Raw genomic sequence first — 18,975 nt, 5'->3', positions numbered from 1 at the left:
CAAATACATTTAGAATTTCCAACACACTTTCATGACGCTGTCACCTTTGTCAACACGGTCCTTATTATTCACCATTGAAACACACTAGAGGAGAGGGAGACATGAGGCACTCCACCTTCATATTGTATCCTCTTATTGTCTGGCCATGTTACCCGCAATGCATTCCTTGCAGAGATAAGGATTTTAATTGGAATCAGAGTCCTGATTTAAACATCCCTGCTGACGGGAAGCAGGACAAGTCCCTTAGCCTTACTTAAGTCATTTGTCCACTAGGAAAATAATGACCAAATACCAACCAAAAGGCATATGCTAAGTTAGCCCTCAGCCCACACTGCCTTTTCATCTTAGCAAACTTTCATCATAACTGCCACCAGAGGCCAAATGGCCAGAAGCTAGGCTGCTGTCACCTCTGATCCAAACCACCACTAGCTTAGTCTTCAGCTTTAAATCTATGGAGCATGAACACTGATTTAAAAACCAAACCAAAAACCACAAAAACTAGCATTTGACAAGATACAGTTGTAATGAGTATGATACCAGGATCATTGGCCTGGTCTAGCCGTCTTGAGAGGCATAGGTCATAGGGTTTTCAGGTTAGAGTCCATGGCTCCTGGGGCACTTTGTGCCTTTCTGTTCTGAGAGACTGAGGCACTCCCTCAGACAGTGAAGCATTCAGGCTGCCTGTGTATCTATGTGTTTCCTAGAAGTCAGCAAAGCACATAAGAGCTTGACAGGAAAATTGCTTTGATGTTAGTCTAGTATACCCTGTATCACTTGCAACCATCACTGTACCCTAGAGCGCCTACCATTATATCAATCCTGGCAATTGCCATTATATTCTGTTTCCAATAAGAGTATAAAAAGTCTGATTGCTTGCTATAAACTTGTCTCAGCCTCAGTCTTGCTGAGACCCCTCCAATTTGGCCTGGTTTTAATCCCCACCACCTATACCAGCAGAGTGTGGATCATTGAGTAAGCACTGACATTTACAACCACCCAGGCCACCAAAGGAGTTCTAGGTCAGACAGCACTCACCATGGTTCACACTGACCTTAGGTGCTTCACTCAGACTTGCCAGAGTTGGAATGTGTCCCACCCTAGGCAAATAGACCTTTCTACACTTTATAAAAGATGATATGGCTTCATGGATGGAAGGAGTCCCACCTTTGGGAACCCTGAAAGGTGCTGATAATCCCTGATGATATGGCTTCATGGCTGGATGATGGATGGACAGAGTCTCATCTTTGAGAACTCTGAAACTTGCTGATAATCCCTCCATCGAGGCTTTCCTCAAGTGACTCTCAGCTGTAGCAAGCTGACTAGGACAATATTCAAAAGGACCGAAGCAGAACCTTGACAAGACACATGCAGAACCACACTCAGAGTAGCAAGAGCCCCACCCATATGACAACCAATGGGCTGTGCTTGTGGACACATCAGGGCAGCATCAGCCTTCAGGGAAAGCCTGATGTGTGGTACAGAGAGGAACCTAGAGGACACAGCATGTGAAACACACCAGTCCCCAAAAGGCGAACAGTGCACAATCCCACTTGTAGCAGCCTCATCAAACTTGGAGAAACAGAAAGAACTGGGGCCATCAGGGACTGGAGGAAGGGGAAATGGAGACATCTGTCCACTGCCCATAGCTTTAGAGAGGGGACCCGGAGACAACTGCACAGCAAGGTGGACATGCTCTGTGGCCTGCACACCTGCAGTAAGTCATGAAGGTAACTTTTTAAAAACACCTCAATGCGATCCTACCTCTAGATACTTTAATGTACTTCTGTCTCCATTGAGTCCATTGTCCCGAAGTGGCTGTCCTGATGAGTGCATTTCACTCAGGGATTATTAACTAATAAAGGTACTTCACACTAAAATACCCCACCAAGCAGGTCAAACATCCTGAAAACAGCTTAGCACTTCTCTCCTAGTTTATCGCAGGCAAAAAGACACTGACTATGCAGTCACAGGTACTGTTTTTGCAAAGCACTAAACTCAATAGCGTCCCACCTCTGGATTGCAGGCACCTGCATGCCACCCTCTTAACTGTGAGCAGACCCCTAGCTCTCAACTGCTCTTGACGCAGGAAGGAATTCTAATACACATTTTCCAGAAAAAGTATTTATTTGACATCATTAAAAAAATACTTAGGCACATGATTTTTCATGTTTATGTCACCTGATTTACATACCTCAATACTCAGTACCTTTTAAAAACACTAAGTAAATTGGTAAATAAAATTTATTTTGAAGAAACATGTGAGAGGCAGACACCTGTGGGCAAGTCAGTCCTTAGCCCGAGAAAGAAACATCTGTGAACAAAATAATCTCTACAAACATTTCTGTGAGACAATAAAATCTAGCCAGTAGATTTCTTTTTAAAAAATACTTTCAAAAGGAAGATTTAAAAAAACAAAACACTAGAGTCTCTTGTCATTCCACAATGTGAAAGGTGACCAGTAGGAGTAGACGGCAGGCTTGGAAAAGTGATGGCATCACAGACTACAGAGAGCTGCCCAGAGGTTGAGAAAGCCAGTCCAGTGTGTTTTATTCTGAGGAGGGGGAGGAAGGCCTGGAAACTACCTTAGGGTGACAGCTAAATCTTCACTGAACCTCCATTCTGAATTGCAACTGTCTCCCACTGAGACAGAAAATAGTTTTCACTTTTTCAAAACTGCTATCATAATATGAAAATAATTTTCCTCTTAAAAAGCAGAATCACAGTGGCTATATTTATACAGAGGATATTTTTGTTTTGTGTTTTCAAAAGGTTAGAGGACAGAGACCATCACCTAAGCATCTGGAGGCAAGGAGGCACAGGCTTGTGCTTCTCAGGAGACATGCTGCCCTAAACCGCGGGCACTGAGCAAACATGGTACTCCATGAAAGGATGCTAGACCTACACCTGCTGTGTGCCCTATGCAATGGAAAAGGCACAGTATTTCTTCCCAGGGAGGAAGAAATCCATTACAACCTGTTCATGGGAGAAACCAGCATCACACAGATGTGGGAAGAAAGAGCATCCAGATCAGGGTAGGCAGTTCTGAGAGCAGCGTGGCTCATCTGAACTAGATGGTCGAAGACCAAGTCCTCTGAAATGGAAACACTGGTCTTTTGGGACGGGCCTAAAATCAGTGTTACCCAAAACTACAGGCAGGCCTTATTTAAAAACCATCAAGTTCTTTCATTTGTGTCCTTTCAACTAAGGTCAGACCTCTGGCTGAACAACTATACACTGAGAGTACCAGACTATGTCCTATTTATTTGTTCACACACAGGTCATTATAAGAGCCCTAATGATGAAAGCAAAGGTGCCCAGGCCTAAAGCCCTCAACATGACTGTGAACTGACCAAGAGAGAGACACTAATACTCTGTGGAGTCCCTGCCTCAGCTTTACTGACCAAAACTTTCTAGATTCCTGATACAAGATTGCAGAAAACTTGCAAATGTGCTTTCTTATAATTTATATTCAAGGTGGAGTCTACAGATGAAAATTTCAAATAGTGGGTAAAAAAAATCAAAACTCTCCTGCTCCCCAATAAAACACAAAAATCCAAGCTGTTTAGGCTTGCAGCATCCAGCCCACTGCCCACAAAGGAAGCAGAGGTCATCTACTCTGCTGACCCAAGCAAACACACCCTCCTCCATAGCAGGTGAGGTCTCTGTGCCATGGCACCCAGCTCTGGCAAACACTCCTCCCTGGGGCCATCAGGCCATGTCCACTCCCAGCTGCTCTCTCAGAATGGGGAAACCACCTGAGATGCTCATCAAGTGCATGCCAGGACTGAGGGTACAGGTGGGTGTGCTTGTAGGTGAGAGCTGGCTTCATGTCACTTGAGGGAGTGACTTTGATCCTGCCAGGAAGAGATCAAGTCCCAACAATACAAAGACACCCAGCTTGCTCTTCCCTCACACTGACCAGTTCATAAGCATGGGCCTTGGTCTTGTCATGAGGACTTGCAAACAGGAATACAAAGAGTAGCAACTGCATCCACATAATGAAGGCATGGGGAGGGAGATGGCAGCCACCTCGACTATCTGCCTCTCTAGAAGAAGCATGAGACTGAGCCACTGCTATGCCATATGGGGGGCTACAGCTTTTCAGTGTCTCACCGTGGTTCTGAAATCTCTGGGGAGTAGGCAGGTCAGGTTCATCTAACCTCACAGGCCTGCAGTTCTAGAGGGCTATAGTGACCAGCACACGGTCCCAGAGTTTTCCAGCTGGACAGAGAACCAAGTTCTCCATATTACATTCAGTCTATGGCAGGAATGAGCTTTTGTAACCACCACCAGCTCATCTCTGCATCCCTGCACTCAGCACAACGCCCAACAGGTATGTCGGATGCATTACTGTTGAGTGACTAACAGAGTAATGGCCAGCTTCCTCCACCCCTTGCTTATCTCCTACTGAACAAAGAAGAATCAGACATCCCAAGGCACACTCTGCTCACCCCACACAACCCGGGTAAGCAAAACACTTCAGAGCCTCGTGGTGTTCTCATTGCCAAAGTTGTCACCTTTGGCAAATGTAGTGATACTATGAAGATAATGCAATTAAAAAAGAAGAAAGTTCAGATCCTAGGCTGCATTTCCAGCTAAATCGCTTCCAGACACAGCCCACTGGAAGGCAGCTACAGCTGGAGCACATTGTATACACTACCAGGGTCACCTGGATAGCAAGCTACAGGGCAGAAGATTTCAAAACACTGAAGTTTCACTGTCATCGAGAAGAAAAATAAATTAAAACCCACCCAGAACATTTTCCAGTCTGATATAAATTAATTCAAACATAGTTAACATATAGTCAATAAATTTTCAAAGGCAACAATCAATCCTAGGGTCATACAATTGCAAAGGAATATTACGCCCCAGAGTCTGGACGCCTCAGTGTCTTCAGGGTACATGAGTGGCAGCCATCAGGTCATACGGCTCCTTTCCCCTTAGTGTCCAGCTTGTTATTGGCCTCAGACTGTTTGCTCAGCTGCTCTTCAGTGAAAGTGATGTAAGAATACACCAGGCTTCCAGCAATACTGCAAGACAGAAAGCCATCGTGAGGGAACGAAAAGAAGGAAGGACTCGTGACATTTGTAATGGGGAAAAGTCTGATAAAAGTTAAGTGCCCTGCACTAGGAAACTACTATATAAATTCACACAGTGGAATACTACACATCCATTAAAATGCTATAAATGACACAGGCAATGACATCTTAAGTGAGAAAAAATGCACAAAACATTAAATGTTGGTCACCTCTATATGAATCGCATGACCATGAAGGCAGCTTCAGTTTGTACTAGCAGAGAGACAGATCTGGAGGACACACCAAGACCATTCCCTGTCGGTGAAGCTGGCTGCTAAGATGCCAGGTGGTTCCTCTCCAGTCAAAAGCAAGCTCGTGGAGAACGGTCCCCTGAGCTCTTGACCTATGGCAGCTGGTAACCAGCATGCCTCACCTGAGTGCATCCATGCAGACAATGGTGTCCATTCTCTGGGGAGACTTCAAACCTTCCTGCTGCTCAAACTAAGCTGTAAGCTGGAGGGGTTCCCAGAAACAGCACCCCTGTCCGACTCTTCACTTGAAACTGCCAGTACCCATTCCACTGGGTCACCAGCCAGCTGAGAGCCTGGGTTGAGCCCTCCCCTTAAAATTGTCCTGCCCTGGATCTAGCTCCCATTTTCGGCCTGGCCACAAGCCTCATCAACATGATTTAAAATTCATTCTGTTTTCCTCTGGGCTTTGATGTCCCAGCCCCAGGCCAGCTGTGGAAGGGTGAAAACTGCCAACCTCAGGCTCCCTCCCGTGCTGAAGCACCCGAAACTAGGAGCTAGTATACCACTCCCCACTCCCTGAGCCCTCTCTCCAGGTTACACAGAGATGCCTCTACTCTCACCTTCCCAGCACCATTGCCGCAGACCCACTTGTTGGAGTGCATGGTGTGTTTGCATTTTCATGCATCTCCTGCAACTTCGAAACCCCTCCAAAGTTGCTCCATCCCTGCAAGGTGCCCATTTTACAAAAGAGGAAAGGGAGTCCTCAACCTGTAAGAAACTTGCTCAGAGGTAGTAGAGAAATGGCTCAGTGGTTAAGAGCACTGACTGCTCCTCTAGAGGACCTGGATTCGATTCCCAGCACCCACATGGTAGCTCACAACTGCCTATAATTAGAGTTCTAGGGGGTCCATGGCACCAACTATACATGTGGTGCACATATACATGCATGCAGGCAAAACACTCATACACAGGTGGTTTGCCTGCATGCGCATCTGTGCACTATGTGCATTCCTGGTGTCCAAGGAGACCAGAAGAGGATACTGGATCCCCAGTTCAGAGTTACAGACAGGGTGCTGGGAAGTGAACCCTGGTCCTTGGGAAGAACAGCCAGTAATCTTAACCACTGAGCCACCTCTCCAGCCCCCCAAGTCTTATTCTTTCAGCTCGAGTCCCCTGCAAGGGGCTTGCAGTCTGCGGTTTTCCCTTTGTCACTGACTCCCAGCCAGAGGCTCTTGCTGCCCTTTCCTTCACCTGGCAGCTTTCCCATCCCGCTGCTATAGAAGCTGATCCGCCCTTCTGGAAACAGTTCTGCTTCCAATGTGTTAGTTCTGGCAGATGAGTTCCCTGATAGCTTGGCTAGGACCAAGCCTTTGTGCTAAAGCTACAAACTCCCTGAGGACCACATGTACATCTCCCCACCACAGTCAATTCCCTTTCCTCCAAAGCCACCCCAACCCAAAACAACAGAGAAGGACTGCTCCTTGTTTCTTTCATCCCATTTTCTCCTAGGTTGTTATATCCCCATGACAACCTAAAAGCAATACTCTTACTTTTCCTGTCACTGAGTCCTTTCACCTGGACAGGAACACCAGGAAGTACAGGCTTAGAGCATGGCAGGGCTTATCCATGTCCCCAGATCCATTCTACCCTGGTATAATAAAATAATCCTAGACCAGAGTTGGGTCTTGGTCCAAACCCTCAATGTATCACTAGCTCTAAGATAGGAAAATTAATTCATCTTTCTGAAGCATCATCTCTGTCCTGAATAAGAACGCCACTGTGAGCAGGGGATGGTGGTACAGGCCTTTTTATTTTGTTTTGATTTTAAGAGACTGGGCTTCTCTGTGTAGTTCTGACTGTCCTGGAACTCACTCTGGAGGCCATGATGGCCTCGAACTCATGAAGAACTTATGAGTGCTGGGATTAAAGGCCTGCAAAACCACAACCACCACCACCACCACCACCACCACCACCACCACCACCACCACCACCACCACCCTCCACCGCTGCCCCAGCTGGTACACTTCTTTAGTCCTCACACTCAGGAGGCAGAGCCAGGCAGATCTCCATGAGTTTGAGGCCATCCTGATCTACAGAGTGAGTTCTAGGACAGCCACAGCTACACAGATAAATCCTGTCTTGAAAAACTACCCCCCCCCAAAAAAAAGAAAGAAAGAAAAAAGAAAAGAAGGAGGAGGAGTCGGCCACTGTGCTTTTAGGTTTATCTGTTAGATTAAATGAGATTACATGTGCTGAGAATATCATCGTGGGCTAGGATTGTAGCTCAGTGGCAGAGTGCTTGCCCAGCATAAGCAAGGCTTTGTGTTTGATGCCACTAAAAAAAAAGTAAGAATAAAAATAAAGTCCATGTTAATACATGCACGCTTGTGGGTGTGCATGCAAGCGCGCGTGCACGTACACACACACACACACACACACACACACACACACAGAGCACACTATAACACAGTGGTCAAAAGGAGATGTTTCTGTTCTACAACTTTCCCTGTTGACCCTGATACAGACGAAGAGGGGAAGCATCAGCACAGCTACTCACGACGCTATAAAAACACTGTAAAACAGACAGCACACGAACAACAGATATCTGCTTCTCCCAGTTCTGGAGCTGGGCAGTGTAGAGTGAAGGTGGAATGTGTATGTGACAGGGAGCCTTCTCACTGGGCCCCTGAATGAAGGAGAGAGCAAGGTTCCCTGTTTTACTAGGGACGCCAATCTCAAGAAATCTTCATTTCCAAATGCCACCCCTCTTCCCTGGGCTTTATTCCTAAAACTCTGACCCTGAGAATCAGAAAGAGCATGTGAACACTGGAGGAACCCAGCATTCGGTCCACAGCAAGGGATGAAGGAAAGAGCTGCAGCCGGACCTTCAGGTCTTCCACCCCGACCATCACCAAGTACTGTATTTACAGAAATGCCAATTCATGAAGTTCTCACCTGGTGAGAACTGAATATCCATCAATAACATGTATAGGCACATTAAAACCGAGAACCAATCATCATACAAGCCTTTCTGAAAATACGAGCGTAAGCCTTAGAGACCCAAGTATTACTAATTCAGAGACCTGCTGTGGTAGACACAGTTGGAGGATAAGAATGACAATGGGGTCAGGGAGGAGCAGGAGGAGGAGGAAGAGGAGGAAGATCAGGAGCAGCAGCCGGAGGAGGAGTAGGAGCAGGAGAAGCAGCAGCCACACTTCCCCACAGTCAGAGGGGTCTAGTTAGATTACTGCAGTCTAGCCTCAAATTGGACCATCCACCTCTTCCAAGTCTGAATCTATGGAAATCCATACAGACTACACAACTCTGATCACAGAGCTCATGGTTTCTAGATTCACAGTATGCTGGGAGTGGAGCTCAGTGGGTAGATGGCCAGCTTAGCATATCAGAGACACTAGGCTTGATCTCCAGAGCCCTCTAACATGGATGGTAGATGCATATTGTCACAAATCAACAAAAGGGGCAGGAGAGATGGTTCAGGGGTTAAGAGAGCATACTCCTCTTGTTGAAGAGCTGAGTTCTGTTCCCAGCACCCACATGGTGGCTCATAACTGTCTGTAACTCCAGTTCCAGGGGATCCAATGCCTTCTTCTGACATTCACAGGCTCCTGCACACACATGGTGCACATACATCCACTCATATGAAATAATACATATTTTTTAAAAAGAAACGTTACCTCCAAGGCCCCCAGTCATGGCCATGTTCATTACCTTCCAGCAATTAAATACTCAGGCTGTAAAATCCATCAGTGTAGCAGCCCCATAGCAGGAAACAAGAATCCTACAGTCCCCACTGCCTCCATGTTATTTACCACTGACATGTTAGTGTGAGTCCATGCAGACAGCTCTGCACTCTGCAAGCCAAACATGCCAATCTACTTAAAACCTATGAATCAAGAGTTTGATTCTGCTATTTCCAAACAAGTACAATATCCGCCAAATAACTGATTTTAGGTGCAGTCTCCCCATAGAGGTAAGACCACTCTCAACTGCCCCAGAGCAAGCCTTCCTACCTTCCTTCTCATTAGCCAAACAAACAGCTGCATTGCCACTGTCTCCACAGGGCCACTGTGAACTCCAGCAGCTACAAAGCTGTGAGCTGTGAGCTGTGTGACAGAGGGCACCTTACTTCAGTTCCCTCATGTGTGCAGCAGAGACTAGGGTTCCACTCCTACAAGACTGAAATAGGAATTAAGCTGTAGAACCATGTAAAGGAATTAGTTCCTGAGGACCATATATTAAATTACATACTTCTGCTATATAATAGGGTAATAAACCATGTCAAAAGGTTAAGAGCATTCAGTAGCTAACTAGTAGGAATAAATGTCAAATGCTGAGGCCTATCAAATTCCTTCTGTGAAGCCTCCCACACAAACCCTGTAAGGGTTTGTTTCCTGGGAACAGCACCTGAATTCCTGACTGTCTGGATAGTTACTTCATAACAGCAGCCCTGCAAGCTCTTCACAGGAAGGTCTACAGGTGCCTGGTCATTACTGTGAATACCACCAAAGGGTACCACACTACTACCCTGAACTGCAGAAGGATCTCCACAGGAATGCCTGACAATAATACAACCACTCCATATGCCCTCTATTCCTTCAGGCCAAATGGATTCTGTTAAGGCCCTCCCCAATCTACTCCTTTAACAAGCTGAATGGCATCTCCTTTCACTGTTTATCTATGCTATGTAGGTCCCGCTCTGGAAAATTCCAGACTCGCTTGCACTTCAAGGCTATTCGCTTGCTCTTCTCTCTGAAATAAGGGACTCACTCCCTCTGTTCCTGGTCTGAACATGAAATGCAGCCCACAACCCTTCCTAGCCAGCTTTTCCCCACCTCCTTTCTCTATGACTTTCTCTCCAGCCAGCAGAGCAAGCATCTCTACTATAAGAAAAACTCCAGAAAGACAGGCTTCCAGTTCATCCCAGAAGCTCTGCTTCAGTTGCCTCAGTCAGGCTCTGAGCACGTGCTTGTTTATAAATAAAGCAGTCTTCCTGGCCAGAATAGACACCCCTGAAGAGGGAATTCCTCTCTGGTTTGGCCTTGTTCAGTGGATACTTGCTTTAATCTAAGGATCAAATGGATTTAACAGCCAATTCTATTTCACCTACCAAGGGAGCTAAAAGAGCAAAGACAAAATGGTAGTAAGACAGAAAGGCAAGCAAGGAGACCAGGACGCAAATCAAGCTGCTGCCTCCCAGGTATCTGTTTATGTCCTACCTATACCAAAATAAGTGTTGGTCTTTGCACACTCTTCAAAAATAGAAGTGTATTAGTCACACAAGTCTGGCTAGGCTATGAACCATTCCATCTGCCTAGGAGTTTTGGGAGACTGCCCAGGAATAAATTTAGAAGGAAAAAAAAAAACCCTACAAGATTCCCAAACCCTGTTGAGATGTTTGTGGCACCCACAACCTTGACAAGGATATCACTTGCTTTATTAAAATGCCAGACAAATAGCTCCTCGGGATCAGAATTCTGGTGAGGTTCCATGAGCATCTGTGGGTTTTGAAGAGAACAGTTAAGGGAAAAAGGAGGCCAGCTTGCATGTTTGTTTGGCATCTCCCCCTACCACTCCTGGCTATCGTCTAGGAAGAGGTTTCTAAGGCATTGAGGAGTGTTCGTTTTGTTGTTTGAGGAAGTATGTTTGATACTTCGGACTAAAGCACTTGTGTCCCTTTCTCTCTTGTGTCTGCCTCACCTCTCCTTTCTTCCCGCTTCAAGAAAATTTAAATATGAGTAGATTCCCACTAGAACTGGGAGAGCAAGCATACTTTATGAGCTTTCCAAACCCGTGGGAAATTCCTTCAAATTTCCAAGTCGCCTACGAAGTGACCTGAGTCACAGGACACTCTAGGCTGACTCAACCCACTGAGGAGCAGAAGCAAGCAGGAAAAACAGCTTGAAGTGAAACCCCTCATTTTAAAAATGAGAAGCTAAGGTCATGAAGAAGGAACAGTGGGTAGCTGGCAGCAGCATCAGCAGCAGAACATAGCATTTTGGTGCATTTCAGTTCAGCTCTCCCCTTTTCCCATGGAGACATCATCAAAGAGCTAGCTGGCTTCCCTACAACTTGTTCAAAAGTCCAAGCTACTCTAATGAGAAACCATTATATAACCATAAATAGCCTGGCAGGTATGACCACAGCAGCCATGAAAGGAATACAAACATGTCTTTCTCTTTCTCCAAATGAGAGCCACCAAATAAAAGAAAGCTCAGGCTTTTACTTCAGAACACTGGAACAGAAGGGTTGATAAGAAGGGAAGCACTGAGGAGAAACACCCTGGCACTAAAAATACCACATACAATTTTAAGGAAAGAAGTAGCTGGGCATTGGTGGTGCATGCCTTTAATCCCAGCACTTAGGAGGCAGAGGCAGGCAGATCTCTGTGAGGTCGAGGCCAGCCTGGTCTACCGAGTGAGTTCCAGGACAGGCTCCAAAACACTACAGAGAAAGCCTGTCTCAAACAAACAAACAAACAAAACCCAATTTTAAGGAAAGAAGCAAAGTATCCAAATAAGAGTGTGACAGGTCCAGCTGTTGGTCAAAGTTGCTGGAACAATGTCCTAGGAAGCAATTCTACAGCAGGACCACACCATATCATAGAGTCTGATCTGGCCACACGGGCCATAGTAAAATGGCTTTTATTGCCCCCCACCCCCTGCCAAAACACCCTGAACGGCTCCGGGCTTACATTACTAGAACACATATTATGAAAAGCTATAGAAATAGGGTTAATATATTTATCTATTGACTATTACTAAATAAACAATACTGATATTTAGAATACGGATATGGAAGACAAATTGCAAACCAGCCACTCAGTAAGTAGACAACTAGAGGCAAGCACCTAAGTCTCTCTGTGAAATGGGACATTCACAGAAGCCATTACAAAGGACAGGACCTTGTACAACTACACAAATCAAGCATGGAAACACTGGCAATACTGTGCTGTTATCACTATGGCTAGATGCCTCTCATGGGCTAGGAACAATATATACTGGCATAATGAAGATAAGCGATTTTCTGCCCTCAAAAGCTGGTAATCTAAGTGCCAACGAATACACATGTGACTCATGACGCTACACTAACTTATTCACTCATTTACTGAACATGTAACTTAGACTCTGGGATCCAGCCTTCTGGATTACAGTCCTCAAGCCATGACTTACTTGTGTGACACTGGCTCACTCTAGACCCCTCTTCTATGAGGGGACCCACTGTGGTACAGCAGAATTCCTGGCATAGAGAAACAGGCTTGGTGCCTGTCTTCAAAATACATTCAGGTTCCTTTCTCTAGTTCTCAGCCTCCTTATATAGCCGAAATAAAGAAGAAAAAAACCAAACACCCACCCAACCAAACAAACAAACAAAAAAACCACCTATATAATAGTGTTATAAGAATGTAGGCAAATGAGAAAGGACTTTATTTTTAATTAAAAGTATGGAAGCAATTGATATGTATATTTATGCAACACATTCAAAAGCACTTTAATCCACACTTTATTATAAGTAAAAAATGAATTGAAAACAGGCTTTGTGAACAATTATGAAGCCTGAAACAAAACATCTGGACACAAGAGAAAATCTTTCTGAACTTGGGTCAGGCAAAGACGTCTCGGATACAACAATGAAAGTACCACACACAGAAGAAAACATCGCAAACTTGTTCTTTATCAGAATCTAAAAATTTTCTTCTCTAAAACACACTTTTAATAAGACAAGTCCCCAAACAGAATATGCTATACTTTCAAAACTCTAAAGATTGAGGAGAAATAACCCCAGTGTTTCAGATGGGCAAATATCTGACTTGCCGCTTCACTACAGAAAATATGCTGGTGGCATGTCAGCACTGAAAAGATGCTACATAATTAACCCTGGGAAAAACAAGGTCACAGTGAGACTGCATGACAAAGATGGAAGAGGGGTTACAAGCAAAGCGAGACTGGCAGTTCCCAAGGCCAGGTGCAGAGCACCAAAACTTCACACACTGCTGGTGGTGATGCAAAGCTGTCCTGACATTTTGGGAGATTAAAAAAAAAAAAAAAAAAAAAAAAGGTTGGCAATCCTTCCCAACCTCTCTCTCCCTCCCTCCCTCTCCCCCTCCACTCTCCCTCCTTCTCTTCCTCCCTCTCCCTCCAGAAAATCCAATCCGGGGCCTCCCATAGCATGCACTCTAGCACCAAGTGACACCCTAGCCTGCAATTTCTTATTAAGTTAAATGTGTTACTATATAGCCCAGGAAATATACTTCTAAGCATTTATCCCACTGCAATGGAAACCTATGTTCATACACAAATTTCTAAGCAAGTATTTATGTACAATAAGACATAATAACATAACAGCTTTAAACTGGAAATGGCTCAACAGTTTTCAAATACTCAAAGATGTAATATATCCATCCCATAGTGTGCCCAGCAATAAAAGTCTATGAGGTGTCAACACATGCAAAAACAGCTGGAAAACATGTGAAAGAGCCAGACTTTAAAGTGAAACACAGCACACATCATTCATGTAACATTCTGGAAGCTCTGTGGATACAAGGATCTGAGGGAATAGAAGCCGATCACATACAAAAGGGTAACAGAGATTAAATGCACTTGTCAAAACTGATAGCACTCCACACTGGAAAGAATAAATTATTATACTTAATTATTTAATCACATGTTCCCTTTTTAATGACAGAAAAAGATGCATTCCAGAGAGCTTAGGAGTTCTAGCCTGCCTGGCTGTAAGATTATGGTGTCATTATTCAGGAAGAACATTCTTCAGGCCTGAGTCATGGATCAGAGCCCAGACTGATGGATGGACGCACACCAGCAAGTTCTGCCTTCACTAATCATTCCCCACCCTCCCTGTGGCTTCTTTTTTGGGAGGGGGCCCCTGGCTAAACACTGAGGAATTGGACACTGGAAAAAGGAATTTAGGGAAGATTCAGACAGGCTCTCAACCGTAGTCTAATGAAAACATCAACGCCTCCTTGAATCATAGAAATAAAGCTAAGTAGCACCTGGAAGGCTACTAAGTATGCCCCATGCTTCCTGCACTTAAACCAGGCCAGAGAGAGGGACATTCAACTTCTCTTTGGGGTTGGTATTTAAGATAGGGTCTCATGTGGCTAAGACTGGTGGTGACTTGCTATGTAGCAGAGGATGAATTCCTCTTCCTCCTGCCTCCATCTGAGATTACAGATGTGAGCCATCATAACTGACTCTCAAGCCCTTCCTAATGCAACAAAGAACTCAGGCAGGCTACAGGGGAGCCAAACTTGTTCAGGCTTAATCATCTATCATTCAAGAATATAGTTCAGTTAGTGGTTTCCTTAAAAGTGTAGTCTGTTAAGGAGAAACTGAAATCATTTCTGAACAAGTGAAATCTACTCAATAGTCCCTGAGTTTGGCTTTTATACTCAAAAGCTAATATCCACAACTTCTGCCTTTGCATACTAACTAGTCAAAGAGATCAGTAACCAAAATACAGCCCTAGAAATAATAATAATGACAGTTTCATTTTTAAAGAAAAAAGTGAAAAAACTAAACAATATACTTTCCTTGCCAAAAGCTATAAAGAACATAACACTGGGACAGGAATTGGGCTGCTTGGATTTCAGTTTTATTGGATTCTGTCATCCTAATTCAACAGTAAGTTAGTTTCATCCCTAACATATAACAACACTGGAACTCAGCAGAAGCACTAGCAACTTACTCAAAGACAAACAAAAGGCATCACCCACTCTAACTATACACCCCTTCAGGAGGCAACCACCAGAAACCATACAGTGGTGGTTTGAGAAAATGGCCCCCACAGATTCAGACATTTGAATGCTTGGTTCCTAGCTGGTGGACTACTGGGAAGGATTGGGAAGTGTGCTCTCCTTGGAGTAGGCGTGTCCTTGTTAGAGGAGGCAAGTTTCTGGGGCTAGGTTTTGAGGTTTCAAAGCCCATGCCAGGTCCAGAGCATCTGCCTGTCTTTCCACCCCCACCATATCACCCAGCTGTGGATCAGAACGTAAAGCTCTAGCTACTTCTCCAGCAGCACCATGCCTGCCTGCATGCTGCCTGGGTCCCTGGTTAATGGATTAAACCTGTGAAACTGTAAATAAGCCCCTAAGCAATAGAACAGTGACTAAAACACATATCCTTCATTAATCCCGCTGCCAACTCCACCCCAAGTAGATGGCTTATAAACATTAGAATGACAAAGGACATTATGAAGCCATTACTATTATTAATCTCCATATTTATTAATAAGGCAAATATGTACTGTCATTTTTTTAACACTTGAGGAAGTGAAAGGTTAGGAAAGTTATGTCACTTGCTGATAATTAAAAAGATGAGGGCCTGGTGAGATGGCTCAGCCAGTAAAACGACTAGTTCCAGACCCATGGAAAAGAGAGGACTGAGCACCAGGATGCACATGTACATACTCACAGATACATGCACTTACACATAAATACAAGTAAAGATAACTTCTAAAATAATTCCTACGCACAATGGAGCCTGGTCTTTTACCTGGAAGGGTAGAGTTTCCAGAAATTAAGATGGCTGGGACTGTGGGTAGAGTTGATTAGGGGAAAATGAAAGGAACTGGGTTTGGAATAAGTCAGTAAGAGGTGGCAAGTAGGTAACTAGAGAGAAAAGATTAACATCAGGACAGAAGTGGGTCCCAAAAATAAGCTGGATAATTTATAGGCATATAAATAATACTTAAGACCACAAATTCAAACCCTGGGACTGAAAAAAGGCTTTGATAGTGTCAATCAACCCTTCACTGATGTGGCAAACAAAAGTAAAAGGAAGGCACTGACGTTGGTGGGGAGTCAATTGAGGCAGCCACTATGGAAATCAGTGTGCACATTTTTCCACAACCTACAAAGAGAGCCACCACATGACTCAGCCTTTTCTAGGCAGGTGTTGGAAGGACTCTACATCCTATTACAGAGATACTTGCTCACCCATGTTCATTGCTGCTCTATTCACAATGGCTAGGACCTGGCCCAGGTTTTTCTTTTCATTGGTACATTCATAGAAATGAAGGTGCCTGCAGGGCGGTGGTAGTACATGACTTAGTCTGAAGAGGACATCAGATGTCTATCAGCTGATGAAGGAATAACAGAAATGTGATACATATACAGAATGGAGTTTTAATCATCTGTAAAGAAGAGTGACATTATGAAATGTGCAGCTAAATGGATGAAAATGAAAAAAAAATAATATTAAGTGATACAACCAGGCAGAGAAAACCAAATGCTGCACTTTCTTCATCACACGTTGATTTTAGCTGCAAATCGAATTCTGTGTTCATTGTGGAGTATGTATGGAAAGAGACCATTGGGCGGGAGGTGCCTTCAGTGAGGGGTTAGACAACTGGAAATGTGAATGTAGAGAGTGAGAATAGCAGTTATGGAAAAGGTTAAACAGGGAGAGAGTGGGAACAACCAAGAAAAAGCTATATGGAAACTTCCTATCTTGTAGCCAAATTTAAAAACATATTTATTAAAAGAGAGAGAGTTTGAAGGGAGATTTTCTGCATGGCTGGAAAAAGCTGTTCCCAGAATCCAAGAGTTATTAAACAAAAACCTAGTGCTAGGTATGGGTTACCTCCTTAAAACAGCCGGACATGGAGACCCCAGGAGCCCCAAACAACATAAGCCCTTGCCATCTCTCTTAGTTGCCAAACAGAAATAAACAATAAGATCCTGTTGCTGAAGACACCAGACACCCTGGATGCAAGATACACATAAATCTAGCAGGAACCAAGCAGGAAGACTCCTCTCTGCTAGGCAGCTTCCACAGTCCCAGAAGGAGAAACCTGGCCCAGGTTTTTCTTTTCATTGGTACATTCATAGAAATGAAGGTGCCCGAAGGGCGGTGGTGGTACACGACTTTTAGTCTGAGGAGGACATCAGATCCCCAGGAAGTGAAGTTACAGATGGTGTGAGCTGCCATGTGGGTGCTGGAAATTGAACCTGGATCTTATAGAAGAGTAGCCAGTGTTCTAACTGCTGAGCCATCTCCCCAGCCCCACAAAATTAATATATATTTTTTAAAGTAGTGACATACCTATGGTCAGATAATCACAACTGTAATAGAATTCATGGTTTTAGCCCTGAATTTCTTGAGAGCATTACCTGAGCATGTTCAATAAGCAAATTACTGTTCTTGGATGCAGGGAAGAAAGTTCAACTCCAAATCTTACATGCTGAATATGGAACCATTTCCTTCTGTGTCTTTAAAATGTTGGCTAGAGACATTAAAATATACTTACCACATTGTAGGCACTCTGTAAGTTTATTTATAAGTGAACACATTTACAACTGAATGAACAGCCCAATCCTATGCTGTGACACTATTTGAGTATCTAAACCCCACCTGTCACTGTACTTACATTTAATTCAATATTTTTACTCACCTTATATTTAGGCCAATAAAATTTGTCCATGTGAAAATATAATCTCCACCAAAGACCATTCCAATATAAGTTATTAATATATTCTAAAAGGAAAAATAGTGATACATTGTTATGTAAGTCCACCTGAGCTTTGGCAATGTACACGTGATTTAAGTACAAAATGTATAAGCACACAGTACCAACACAGATCTACCATCTGTGTAGCAAGATAAAGAGCAGGAATAAGGGATCTCTGACACGAGCCTTTCCCCAGCCTGATTCTCCAAAGGGTAAACACTCACCTACATGAAGAATACTACACATCATCAAACTTGCTCTGTCTCCTGGTGTGGCCAACATGACTTTTTCCTCCCATTAGGGTAAGTGTTGGCTTGTGAGGGGAGAGGAAAGAAGGTTGCTTAACTGCAAGCATTTTCCTTCTTTTAAAAATGAAAAGGAAGATGGAGACTGGACCAACACAGAATGTCTTTTGAGGACTTTTCCTTGATATCTTAGAAAAAAAAAAAAAAAGAAGAAGTAGGACCAGGCATGGTGGTGCACACCTTTAATCCCAGCACTGGAGAGGCAGAGGCCAAAGGATCTCTGTGAGTTTGAAGCCAGCCTCGTTTACAAAGTGAGCTCTAGGACAGACAGGACTACATAAAGAAACCCTGTCTTAAAAAACAAAATAAAACAAAACAAAACCATAAGAAGTCTATTAGTTTGAAAGGGTGCAAGGTTAAAGGAAGGGATCAAGAGAAGAAATGAAAGGAGGGGGGTAAAGATATAGTTATGCTTTAATTTCAAAACAATTAAAAAGAAATTTAAAAATAAAAGGCAATTTAAAAAAATTCCCTTCTTTGACTCCCAAGTACAAATATATTTTGGGTCCTTAATTATCCTCAGACTACAAAAGCAGAATGCAGCTTTCTAAAGCTTAAACTACTATTCAATGCCCCCCTAATCTCTCTCTTTTCACATAGTGAGTCAATCCCTACTTTCCCACCTCCTCCCCTTCTCAGCTAGTAAACTGCCATGAGCCGTGGATGTCACATTCTTAGTACCTGGACTCTACAAGATATGCCTGTGAGACAAAATTGAGGCTGTGTGTTCAAGGCTAGGATGGGGGGTGTAGCTCAGTGGGAGAGCACTTACTTCCCTGACATGTGCAGACCCCTGGGGTTTGATCCCCAGCATGGAAGTGGGCACAAAACACATTAAACCAAACTTTAAAAATGTCTTTATAATAAAATGTCCAGCTTGGGTGGGGGGGCATTCAGAACTAACCATGTCAAACT

General features: G+C 44.0%; 1 protein-coding gene across 1 annotated transcript in view; it reads right to left on the bottom strand.

Annotated features, from left to right (window-relative positions):
- Positions 1-2,105: 2,105 nt before the first annotated feature.
- Positions 2,106-18,975, bottom strand: part of Slc35d1 (solute carrier family 35 member D1) — a 41,352-nt gene continuing 24,482 nt past the window's right edge. The window contains exons 11-12 of the mRNA XM_027402324.2: positions 17,699-17,781; positions 2,106-5,030 (exon numbers count right to left, since the gene is read on the bottom strand). Coding sequence (XP_027258125.1) covers positions 4,922-5,030; positions 17,699-17,781 — 192 coding nt within the window. The 3' untranslated portion in view covers positions 2,106-4,921. The remainder of the gene's footprint in view (positions 5,031-17,698; positions 17,782-18,975) is intronic.

The sequence above is a fragment of the Cricetulus griseus genome, chromosome 2 (genome assembly GCF_003668045.3).
Source record: "Cricetulus griseus strain 17A/GY chromosome 2, alternate assembly CriGri-PICRH-1.0, whole genome shotgun sequence".
In the NCBI taxonomy this organism is placed as follows: domain Eukaryota; kingdom Metazoa; phylum Chordata; class Mammalia; order Rodentia; family Cricetidae; genus Cricetulus; species Cricetulus griseus.
This window is presented reverse-complemented; position numbering and strand designations above follow the sequence as displayed.